This window comes from Amblyomma maculatum, chromosome 4, assembly GCF_055883805.1.
Source record: "Amblyomma maculatum isolate TAMU_Amacu chromosome 4, ASM5588380v1, whole genome shotgun sequence".
Taxonomy (NCBI): Eukaryota; Metazoa; Arthropoda; class Arachnida; order Ixodida; family Ixodidae; genus Amblyomma; species Amblyomma maculatum.
The window spans coordinates 70,527,417-70,539,710 of NC_139347.1; the positions used below are offsets into that span (position 1 = coordinate 70,527,417).

Consider the following 12,294-nt stretch of genomic DNA (forward strand, 5'->3'; position numbering starts at 1 on the left):
TGTGCCTGCCAGCTCGACAGCTGATAGACATGCAAGGCAGCAGTGTGAGTGCGCTCAAGAAAATAGTTCTGCCGGTTTTGCAAGGATGCGTTGCCTATATGGTGAAATGTGCAAAGTAGCACAATTAGCACGCAATTTCTTGTGTTTCTAGATATTCTTCATCTTACTGCGACGTCGTTTATTGAGCGCGCATTTTCGACCGGCAGCGGAAGGATACACGCTCGCATGCTCGCCGCGTTTCCCGCCAAAGGTAGCCATTCGGTGAATCAAGCCGAGTCGCCTTTGTAAATAGCGGCGGGGTTTTTTCGATTTCGTGCCGGAAATCACCTCGATTACAGCTGTTTTTTGGATACGGGCTACCGGGTGATGGCGTTATACCATCGGAGCAGTGAAAAACGGCGGATATTCAACGATTTTCGTCGGCAAGAAGAAGAAGTGATCGGCAGCCTGGTCAGGTAAGGGTGTGACGTTTCTCCCGGCGCTCGGCGGTGCGCTTCTGGCGTGGTCGACGCTGCCCGCCCGGTTTCTACGAGATCGGCTGTGTTTAGACGCTTCGTCGGTGCCGGCTTTTTGCGTCGCTTCCGTCCGTGGTTCCACGATGTCGGGCGTCGCCGGCAAGCTAGCAGCTGTTCGCGCCGCGGCTCCGTCGTCCAGCCAGCTGTTCGAACAAGACCCTCGTGCTGCCCTGCCGGCCGCACGTTGGCGGCGCGGACGACGGCTGTGATCGCTAGATTAGTTCTCTGTTATCTAAATTTATAAAAAGCACCCACGCAACTTGGATTCGTGTTTAATTTGCTTAGGAATTGTTGTAAATCTTCGAAATTTCTGCGCTCAGCTGACTGGCTTGGTGGCGTCCCTTTAAACGGGCGCGCCGGTGCGATGGTTACTCGCACATTCTTTCCTTGTGAACTGTTTTCGCGCATTGTGTATTATGGGAGCGTTATCTAACTTCCTGTTTTGCAGTGTTATGTTTGTGTAACTTTCACTGCCTGCGATTGCTCGTGCGCGAGCGGTTGCGTTCCCAGCTGCTGCACCACGTGGTGTGCTCCTCGCACGAGGTTTGCGTTCTGCCTCCTCGGCGGTGCAGTTGCGTGAGTTTGTGCTGTGCGTATTGCGTGTCGGAGATCACTTTCTTGTTAGGCCAGCTCGCAATTTACTTGCGAGCACTGGCCGTTGAGATAGGGGCGCGTTTTTCGAATGCGACGGCCCCGGCGCGCCGCCGACAGGCGAGACGCCGCCGGGTCTTTGTGTGACTTGGCTTGGCTGCCGCTGGGCGGCCGGGCGGTGCGTGCGCGGTGCTGCGTCGCTGCTGCTCGCCGCCGCCGGGTAATGGCGGCGCTGGTGCGGGGGCCGTCTTCCTCCCTGGCTCGCATCCAGGGAGCAGCAGCTGTGGACCGGCGGCGGCGGCGGCTTCCCTCCCCTCGCCGGTAGGCCCTCTCCGTCGTGTCTGTGCCTTTTTCCCCGCCCCTCTCTTGCCCCGAATCAGCTGCGACGACGCGCCGTGGTGGCTTTTTATGGCGGCTTGGTCGGTCGGTCTGCTGGCCGTCCGGCCGCTCGCAGGCTACGCTTGGCGCGTTCCCGTGCCTTTGGTGTCGCGGCGGCATTTTGGGCTTCATGCGGACGCCGCCGGCGTCAGCTGACTGCTGGCCGGAGCTTCACCTAGCCGACAGACGGTCGCTGCGTTCGCATTTCGCGCGCATTGTTGTCGTGCCGCCGCCGTACGTAGTTTGGAGGCCTTGTGAACGTCTTGTCATCCAGGTGGCGAACTGTTTGTATCGAATATTTTTTTTTTTTTTTTTTAGAGTTAGGCGATGCCATCGCAGGGGGCTTATGCCCAGAATAACTACAGTGTTTCGCAGGCATTGAGAGAAGACTCAAGGTCTAGAAAGGGCTTATTGCTGCTTTTAATGCAGCACGTAAGTACAGGTCAGGCATCAAAACTTACCTCGTTGCACAAAATGACGGGATTGCCTGCAGCCTCGGATGGAATTGTCTGTTAAATATTCGAGTTTAATTGCATTTCATCTATTGTTGGGGCACCTAGTAATTGGCGTTCCTCTAGTGTTGCAGAGGTCGGGCTCGTGTGGGAGGATTTTTTTTCTGCCTTCCGTATTGGTGTGTTTCCCCTTATCCCGACGCTGCCAACGGTTAACCGGGACGGCGCGGTCATCGTGTTACGTAACGTCGGCGCGACGAAAAAAACGAAAAAAGAAAAAACGTGTTGCGGGGCCAGGATATACAAGGAAAAAAAAAAAATGTGTTGCGTGTCTCGCGAATGTGGATCAAGGACACGTCTTTTCCTTCTCTGAATGATAGCGTACGGCGTGCGAGAGAGGCGCGTGTAAGGAGGCGGGACTGTGAAGAGCTGAGACGATAAGGAGGCGCAGGTTTCGAGTGTGCTGCTGGTGCTCATCCTGGCACTGCGCTCGCGGGAGGAACAAACCGTGTTGCGGTGGCAGGGCTCTATGCGCTAGTCCACAGCACTCCGGCTTATCGACGGTTGTGCGGTCGCCTTTTCTGTGGTCCGTGTCGTTATCTGGCGTCATCGCTCAGAACATCCGCCCTTGAAGCGTTGCTTTGCTCTGGCTGTTGAGCGACCACCTTTGCTCCCTTTATTCCTTCATTTGTTTTGGCTGCATCTCTCGAAGTAACATGTTATGTGTCACCCTCTCAATTTCCGTGCCATTTGTATCATGCTTTTTTTTTTTTTTTTTTTTTGCGGTGGCATGCATTAACACCGCAATGAGTGCAGCGATTAAATTCAGTTGCCTGCGATATCTACTATTTGGAGCTATATTGAATTGTAGTTTGATGTCATGGAGCTCAGCTAGGAGAAGGAGGAGACGCTTTTTTTCTTTATTCGCGAGGAAGCCACCCCATTCTTTCTGCTACTATTACAACACTTAAGCGCTTAACAGAGACTTGCACTGTTGTTGCCATCTCTTTATGAGCGCGTCTGGTTGATCGCTCTTCTCGATGAACGGATTCGTTCTTGGCAGCTTGTAACAATGTCGGTGTGAGCCGTAAGGGTGTCCTCGCTCCGTGACTGAGGGTCGAGCCTGTGCGTCTCAGCGAGCGGTCTCTTGCTGTCGCAGCTGCAGCCTGTTGGCACAGTTTCCGAGTGCTTGCTGGGCCTTTTACACAAACGTCAATGCTGATGAGGGAGCGACCACTCCTGTCACGTCACTGCGGCATCCTGGAAAGAAATGGAAAGGCACAGCGCAAAGTTAGTCATGTGTGGAAAAACGGAGAGCGCAGTTTTTGTTTTGTTTTTTCTCTAGCTGTTTTTGTTTAGTTTGTTTTTAGACGACGAGAAGCGGCGTTCACGCGCATTTTTCTTCCACGTGCCTTAAGCTGTTGCAGATCGCGAGCGGAAAGAAATCTTGTGGCCTCTCATAGAAAAAAAAAAAAAAAAGAGAGAGAGAGAGAAAAGAAACTCTTCTTCGCATCAATTTCGGTTCTCTGAAAGTCCCTTCCTTGCTCCTTTTCGCGCTTTCATGACGTGTACTCGGGTTGCCAACCAAAAGGAAAGTTAAGGAGGGTCAAGTCTGACGAACATCGTACAAGAGCGTGTCGCGGCTTTACACCGGGCACTCTGCAAAGAGTGCGGAGGCGGCAGTTGATGGGCATGCCACCTGCCTCGGTGTGACAGGCCGCTGATAAGTGCGTGCGAAACAACCATGACAGCCAGCTAGCTGTCTTTTGTCTCCTCTTGTGTCGCATTATTACCACAGTGCCTTCGTAAAGGGGCACACCTGCTGCTAACCCGATGCCGCCACTTTTTCTGCTATGTTCGAGCCCCTCCCCAATCGCCGCCCAAGTCGTTCACGCAGCTCGCTCATTTCGCAGTGTTGTTTCATTGTTTCGTATTCACCGTCGGATTGCGCCGCGTTCGATTGCCGTCTCCTTTGTTTTCGTAGCAGCCTCGAGAGAAGCGCGCACTTTGAACTGTATGATCTGCGTCGTAGATTTACGGTTCTGGAATCGTCCTAGAAGTTAGTTGCGCCGAGGTTCTCTGCTCTCGGCGCCAATGGAGTTAGCGCGGCCGGAGGCGATCGCGTGTTGATGCTGCCTTTCTAGAAAAAAAAAAAAAAAAAGCTTCTGCACGCGACGGATGGCTACGTCTTTCGGAGGTGGAATCCCTGTTTGTCGCTGCCTGCGAGTCAGTTGTTGGCCGCGAGTGGGCTGATGCTTTGAACGTTCTTTCGCGTGCCGCCGGTCGCGTGCTTCACGTTAGGACGTCTAACCAAGCGTCACTTCCTTGAAATCTCCAGCGAACGGCGAGGAGGCCTAAAACCACGTGTTGTGCAGGTTTGAAAGCGGGAACGAACGCTCAGCGGTGTGGGGAAAGGAAGCAAGAATCTCTCGTGGTTGGTTGGTTGGTTGGTTTGTGGGGTTTAACGTCCCAAAGCGACTCAGGCTATGAGAGACGCCATAGTGGAGGAGTCCTGAAATTTCGACCACCTGGGGTTCTTTAACGTGCACTGACGTCGCACAGTGAGGGCGTTCCATTCGTACTGTGGCTACGGTCGTGTCCCCTACTCACGGTGTCAGAACAATTATTCTTACACCGTGCCCCTACTCGAATCTTATCGTTTTTCTTTATTTATTAGAGTCTACATTTGCAGCGGTCTGCGCACTAACCACCGCGGTGGCGAAACGCTCGGCTGCTGAACCGCAGTGCCCGAATTCGGACCCCACCGCGGCTGCAGCGTTTCGATGGCAGTGTCCCTTGGGGATGAACCCGCCGGGGTGGCGCAGTGGTTACGGCGCTCGACTACTGTTCCCAAGGACGCGGGATCGAATCCCGGCCTCGGCGGCAGCTTTTCGATGGAGGCGAAAAGCTAGGCGCCCGTGTGCTGTGCGTTTCAGTGCACGTTAAAGAACCCCAGGTGGTCGAAATTTCCGGAGTCCTCCACTACGGCGTCTCTCATAGCCTGAGTTGCTTTGGGACGTTAAACCCCACAAACCAAACCAAACCTTGGGGATGAAATTTATCCGGAGCCCTCCACTATGGCACATTTCTTTTTTTTTTTTTCACTCCGACCTTTCCACCCTTCACTTACGGAGCGGTTCACGTGTCCGCTGAGAAGTGTGACAGATACTTTGGCTTTCCTATAAACGAATTTATTTTTTTTTTATCCCAGGTGATTGAAATTATCCGGAGCCCCCCACTACGGCTCATAATTCCTGTCACTCCCACCTTCCTTTACGGCGTGCTTCCGATGTCCACGGATATGTATGACACTTAAAGCGCGATTCCTGTCCTGCAATCCAGTATGTTCATGTATTTATTCACAATCTGCATAGTCGCAAGTCCGCGCGTGGCACCTGCGGTACAGTGAACTAGAATATTTACCTGCGGTGCGTTATTACTTGGTGTGTTTGGTTGATGGAAGCCCGGCAGATGGTGGAAAGACTGGTAAGGATCAGGAGAAGTGGAAAGTACAATGGTTTCTGAAACTCGAGTCGATTTCGTGTGGCTGGCTCTTCGTTCCTTTCTTTTCTTTCTTTTTTTTCTTCGAGTTCTGGGGCCTGAGCTTGGCACTGCCCGCGACTCGGCCGCATCTGTACACTCCTCCTGCCTTTGTTGTTTTCTTGTTACGGGGAGAACATTAGCGAGGGCCGCTGCGGCAGTGAGAGCGAATGGTTGTTTGGAGCCCGCCTTTTTCCACCCGGTCTCTCCTCCATCTTCTGTGCCGGGTTCGTCGGTGCTTGCGTTGCGTTGCCTTTGTCTCTTGTTATTTCCTTTCTGTTTGTTCATTCTACGCGCTCTTTCGCGAAGGTCGTGACGTTTGCCGTGCGGGCGAGTTTTCATTTCGGGTTTCAAACTGCCACTGCGATATTGTGAGCGAGGCCGCGCTACCCCCCTTCATGTTTTCTAATGTTGATGTGTCGGGGCTCGATCTTATTATTATTATTTTTTTCGTGCATGTTCTGCGCGTGATTTCTTTGCCGGAGGAGCTGAGAATGCTGTCTGAGATTTTTTTTTCTTTCCTCCGCTAGCGCAGTCACTTTCCCGCGTAGCTTTCGCCACGGCGCGAGGAGGGAATCGCGCGCGCTTTTGCGGCTCGCGTTGCTCCGGCTTCGCTTGCGCTTTCGGCGTCGGTCACGATGCCCATCGTTTGGGTCGGTCTCGGGAAAAGAAGAGAGAGAGAGAGTGGGGGGCGACGCGCACACACACACACACACACACACACACAAAAGGAAGCGTGTCTCCGGCGGCCGCTCTGGTTGTCTTCATTTATTCTGCGGGAGGGACGGCCAATGATGCTCTCTGTACAACCCCTGCGTGAAGGTTTCTCTTCGCTGCCCGTTTTGGCGACGCGAAGGCCGCACCGCGGACATTAAGCGCAGCGGCAGAACTCCGCGCGTGTCTGTGCCAGGAGGGGGGGGGGGGGGAGGCACAGGCGATTGTTTGGGTCATTCTTTTCTCTTTCATATCGCTATCCTCTGTCGCTTTTCCGGCGGCTCGCGAGGCTTGTGTGGCTCTCTGGTTCGCTCGCGCGCGTGTCGACCAACGAAGAATTATATTTGGGACGTCTCTGTTCTCTCATCTTTTTTTTTTTTCTTTCTTTTGCGCGCGCGCCGCTGGAAGGAAGAAGTTTCGTGACTGCGTTATGAATTCGCGACTATCAGAGGCACAGACGGGGTAGAAACGGTCCTTCCCGCAGCCGCCGACGGCGTGACGTCGCTGGTATTCATACACAAATACGGCTCGCTCTCGCTCCTCCGACTGCGTTAATCTTTGCGCGACCCTTCTCCGTTCGCGGCCGGCTTTTCTCTGTGCGTGTTGGCTGCTCTACGGAGGGACGTTTTCTTATTCTTTTTTTTTTTTTTTTTTTTTTTTTTTTTTTTTTTTTTTTTTTTTTTTTGGCGTTGAGGAGGGCGTGAGTGACTTTTCATCGCCTTTTGCTTGCGCGCCGGTGGTTGGTACGGCTTCGCTTCTTCGCGTTTATCTTTTTTTTTTTTTTTTTGTGGTTATGCTCTTATCGTGTGTCGGCTTGTTCCTTCTCGCGGAGAGCCCGTGCTCGTCTTCGTTGCTGGCGTCTCGGAGGTCGTCGCTCGACGGGGCGGGCGGCGCGCGCACGTGTGGAGCCAACACGATGTCGACAGCGGCTGGGTTACTTGCTGTGCTGCGCCGGATGATCTTGTCACGGACTGCGCCAGTCACCGCGTGTGTGACGCAACGATGGGAGACGCGCGCGCCAAAACGCTTGCCGGCACGCCGCGACGGTGCACGCAGGCACATTCGTTGTCGGTGTTTTTGTGCTTTTTTTGTGTGGTTTTCGGAGTTATGCGGCGCTACGTGGAATGCGAAGCGGAGGTGGCCGTTCCGCGTCACCTTGGCAGGTGTCGCGCGAGACAGATGAAGGGGAGAAAGCGACAATGACCGCGGGGAGTCTACGTTAATCCAGTGATCCACTCCTGCGGCAGCGATACACTGACGCCTTTGCGCGAAGGGAGCGCTCCTGCCGCCGCCGAATGAATCGTTTTCAGCTCGAATGAGAAAGGAGGAGAATACGCGTTTGGGAACTGTTCGTGGGGCTTTGGTGCGGGCGCTTCCGGAAAGAGCTCTTTAGCACACAGGGTTAACATTGAATTCGGCGCGCGCGCATCTCCTTACTGCGCGCTCGCATGTGATGCCTGACTGCGGTGAATCTTGGGTGAATGCGCGTTTTCTCAGTTAGGTCGTGTTGGAAACGCCCTGCTGCAGTGCCGTGAAGCACGCTTTCAAGGCTGTCGATGTAGCATAACGACAGTGCGGTTTGGAATGGCGGAGTCGTAGCGACTCACAACGCTTTGTCCTATTGATCGGTTATCAGGGGCGAATTGCGATGCCTACTTTAATTGGTGTTTCAGTCTTTGCGCCGTTTTTTCTCGCTGACACGAGATTTTACGTTGGTACCATGCTGTCGGGGTCATTGGGGCGAGAGATGCGTCAAACCATGCTTGAGAGATGCTTGTGGCTCCGGATGTTGACTTGCGGCATTTTTTTTTGTTCATTTCACGTGTAACGGAGAAACAAGACGTGCGAGTGATCCCTGTAGTCGCAGTTTATCTTGGAGCGCTTCTTATTTCTGCCGAGTGCCTTTTCTCTGAAAACATAAAGGAAGCAGGGTGGAGTTCACGTAGACGAGTTATAAACAGTCTCTGACTGCGTGCGTCGGCCGCAGCTGCCGGATATTTGCAGCAAGCGCGCGTGTCTAGACGCTTGCCTCAGCATCAAGCTAGGCGTTCCGTCGATTCAGCGGCAGCAGTTTGCGCGAGGCTCAGATCTCTCTCCCTTGGGAGTGTCCACTTGGCGTCTTCGTCAGTCCCAACCATTGCCACTCACTGAGCAGGCCCTGAAGAGCAGCAGCAGCATTAAAGTCAAATGCATTTCGCTCTCTGAGCATCCACCGGCACGCATAACGAGTTGACACTAGGGGATCTTTGAATTGCAACCGGGTGTTTTAAGTCTGTCATCCCATTTTTCTTCTTTTTTTTTTAATCTGTACTAAACGCAATCACCCGCTCCCGCGTGCAACCGTCATGCCGCGAAGTGTTCAAACTCAGCATTGCTATGGCTGGAAAGTTCGAACTATCCTACCGATTAGGTTTGGTTTGGTTTGGTTTGTGGGGTTTCAACGTCCGACCACCTGGGGTTCTTTAACGGGCACTGACATCGCACAGCACACGGGCGCCTTGCTCTCTTCGCCTCCATCGAAAAGCGGTCGCCGAGGCCGGAATTCGATCCTACCGATTAAATGCCCTCAAGGCTCGAGGACGCGGGACCGATGCCGATCGCGGTGGCAGCCTTTCGATTGGGGCAAGGCGCTCCCGTGTCCTGTGCATAATAAAGGACCCCAAGTGATCGAAATTGCGGGAACCCTCCAATACGGCCTCTCATTGGCGACGTCGTTTCGGGACTTTGAAACATTCCACACTCCCCTCCGGTTGATTAAAACGTTTTGGGTGCCAGGGTGGCGATGATGGCAACGCTTCGAATTCTACTACCTCTGCAAAGAACCTGCGAGGTGCATATGCAACGTACTGGCGAAACGTGGTCCCATCGGACTCGCCAACGCGTCCGTCCGTGCGTGCGTCGACAGCGAGCGTCCGCTGCACCTGTCAGTCAGAAAAACAAAAATCCTTTCTCCACTCGGAATCAAACCTCCATCCCTCGGATTCCTCCAGCCGACCACTGTAACCAACTGCACCGCGCCCAGGATCGTGAAATGCACACAATAATTCTCCTTGTCTACCGTTACAGTGGCTATACACTGTACTACCGTGAGAGCGATACTAGCGGTGACAATGACGCTGTATTTAGTGATTATCACAATGGTGAGAGTAGCGGTGATAACGGCGGTGCATTTAGTTGATAACGAGAGGAAACGTGATGCACCGTGTTCAGCAGCAACGCTTCGGCTCTCGCATTTCTGCAGTGTAGACTCCGCACTGCTCTTGGAATTTTGCTTTGGGGACGAACGACTTGTGACGTCCAAATGAAATCGAAGCGGAATGAAACATAGCTACCAAAATATGGCCCCAGACTTCGCCGATCACGCTGGCTAGTTTGTATAGTTATATCATGAGGATGTCGCGTGCCACAGAACACAGCTGGTGTTGAAATGCAGCCGAGAGAATTAGCTGGGTGAAGAACCTCCCTTGGCGGTCAGTGAAACGCTACGAGCGCAAGCTGTTCTCACGAGCCAGCTTAGCGGGGCTGCCCTTCGAGCCACGTGAACGATGCGGCTTGCAGAGGACGTTCCTCCATATTTTGTGTCAGTGATTCCTATTATTGTTATTATTATTATTATTTTTTTTTTCAGTGTGTAGCTGGAACGAGTTAGGCCGCGGCGCGCCTGTGGAGATGCATGCACGCTATTGCTATGTGGATGTCTGCGGACAGCCGTCAACTCGCGTAGTTATTCTTTCGAACAGTTGAATAGCCTGGCCTTTATTCGCGAGCACGAAGAAGCGCTCGTAAGTTCCCCGATAGGACCGACAGCGAACTCGAATAATACCAAGTAGGATTTTCGGGTCGGCCAGGCTGACGACCATTGCAACGAAAGTGCCGACGGCCGTCGTAGGCGCAGGAGGCCGTGAGTAATTATAGCAGTGGCGACGGTAACACGGCTTTAGGATTGGAATAGGACCCTCGCGGACAGGTGCGACGGTTACTTTGCGTGTGTGCCGATCTTCCCGACGCGGTACTCTGGACGACAGACAGTACGTACTACGTCGTGGGTGTCGAGAGAACGGGACCGCCACATGCAACACAAAAGTGGCAAGTGGCGCGCCTTCTCCCGTGTCACTTTTGACTCCGCGTGACAGCGTTTGCTTTTTTGTCGTTGCTCGCGCTGAATTTGGGTGTTCCGCCTTTTCGCAGTCGGCTGAGCAACCGGCCGACGAGCCCGAAGACGCAGATGGAGCAGGAGAAGCGGATCCGGCGCGAGATCGCCAACAGCAACGAGCGCCGGCGCATGCAGAGCATCAACGCCGGCTTCCAGTCGTTGCGTACCCTGCTGCCTCACCACGACGGAGAGAAGCTCTCCAAGGTGAGCGCCGGCATCCTCCTGCTACTCTACCCCCCCCCCCCCCCCCCCCCGATCGTGCGCGCATGTGTGTGCGTGTCGCGTGGTGGCCTCTGACAGGTGTCGCGTGCACCTGGCCGCCGCGTCCTCCGAAGAGAGTTGCTTGTGTGCTTGTGATATCGAGACGCGGTCTTCACCCCCCGTTGTTGTGTTGTACCACCTTTCGCGTCTCTCTCGCATCTAGGCCAGCCGGCCCTACGCCGGCTCCTGCCCCTTGCCCCTAATAGCGGCAGCAGCTGCTACTTGTTATGCGAGGGAGGGCGAATTACGCGCGTTGCGCTAGGGGTTAGATTATTCACGCCACCGGTCTTTCCTCGGAGGGCGGGCAGTCAGCCACGGTGAACGCGGACTTCGTCGCCAAGCTCTTGACGGAGAAAAAAAGGGGGGGCGGGGGGGGGGGGGGTTAGATCGAGCGAGAGCCCTTGGTTGTCTTTCGTGCTTCTGTAAGTGCCGTTTTCTCCGGTGCCGTCTCATTTACAGCGGTTCTCCTGCCCAACTAATTGATAATTTGCTTCTGCTTTCGCGTACGTACCTCTGTAGGTGCAGTCTAGCGCATTTTTCGCGCGAGTTGCCTGTCGCTGGACGCGTTCTTGCTTTTTAAATTCCCATGAAAAGCGAGGAATAGTACTGGTGTACGGTGTTTAAAGCCCCAGATGGACATGCGACTGGGAAGGATGCCGTCGTGGTAACTGACTCCACCGCGGCGGTGCTCAAGGACGAGGATGGGCGGCATATTGTAGTGGTCTATAAGCAGCGTCCTGTGGGGGTGGTGGTAGCCAGAGGCACGCAGCACGCGACGACTGCTGGTTGGTTGGTTCGGAGACGTAGAGATCCCACCGATACTGGTAGGCGAGCTGGAAAAAAAAAAAAAAAAAAAAAAACGCCGACCGCGACCAGATGCGACGGCCGCGGGGCCTCCATGGCCCGCTGCCGAACGGCGTGGCGGCGCTACCGATATGCGGTACTTGAAGGAAAAGTTTCGGCGGCGCCGGTCGTTCGCCTTTGCTCCGGGCCGCCATCTTTGGGTGGCCGGAGGCACCGAAAACGCGCCGTCTGCGGAGACAAATGGAGAGGGAAAAGAAGAGGGCGGCCGGTGCGACGAGGAAGGAAAAAAAAAATATCCAGCTCTCGGGATCGACGGGATAGAGAACGGAGAAGCGGGAGATGCGGAGCGACGAGGAAAGGGAGGGAAACCGGCGGCGGACGGCCGTCTCGCCGCCGGGCGAGACGGCGTACCACGTGACCTCGTGACGTTGCAGGGACGTCCGGGCTTGCCGCTCCTCAGGCGGGCGGCGGGATGACGTGTGGAAGGGGTGGTGGGGGGTGCCAGTCGCCGGCATCGGTTGCCATGGCAGCCGGAACGCCCAAATACGGGGTGCCGGCCGTGAGCGCAATGGCGGGGGTCTCGGATCGATGCACCTTTCTCTTCGGAACTTGCCCCTTCCCTTTCCGTCTTTCCTGCTCCTTGCATTTATTGCTTCGGTTCGGAAGCCCCCGTCTCCTCTGCCCGTGCTGCTGCAGTGCTGCTGCCGCCGGTTTAGGAGGGAAGGGTTGCGCGCCTTCCGGTAGTCGTCGTCTTTCAGTGCTTTTGACGCATTCGCATCTACCCGGTTCCCTTGTCTTGTCGCGCACTTTATTATTTCGTTCGGACCACCCCCCCCCTTCCTCGCAGCGCGCACGTCGTTCCGTTTGCTGGCTTCGTGCGTAGCTG

General features: G+C 54.6%; 1 protein-coding gene across 4 annotated transcripts in view; it reads left to right on the forward strand.

Annotated features, from left to right (window-relative positions):
• The first annotated feature begins 229 nt into the window (after nt 1-229).
• The window catches only part of crp (transcription factor cropped), a 54,638-nt gene continuing 42,573 nt past the window's right edge, over nt 230-12,294 (forward strand). For 2 of the 4 annotated variants that reach the window (XM_084601905.1, XM_084601906.1), the window contains exons 1-2: nt 1,315-1,427; nt 10,379-10,547. In XM_084601905.1, the coding sequence (XP_084458031.1) occupies nt 1,330-1,427; nt 10,379-10,547 (267 nt within the window). In that variant the 5' untranslated portion in view covers nt 1,315-1,329. Of the gene's footprint in view, nt 456-1,314; nt 1,428-10,378; nt 10,548-12,294 lie in introns of those variants that run through there. The other 2 variants (XM_084601908.1, XM_084601907.1) reach the window with 2 other exon arrangements.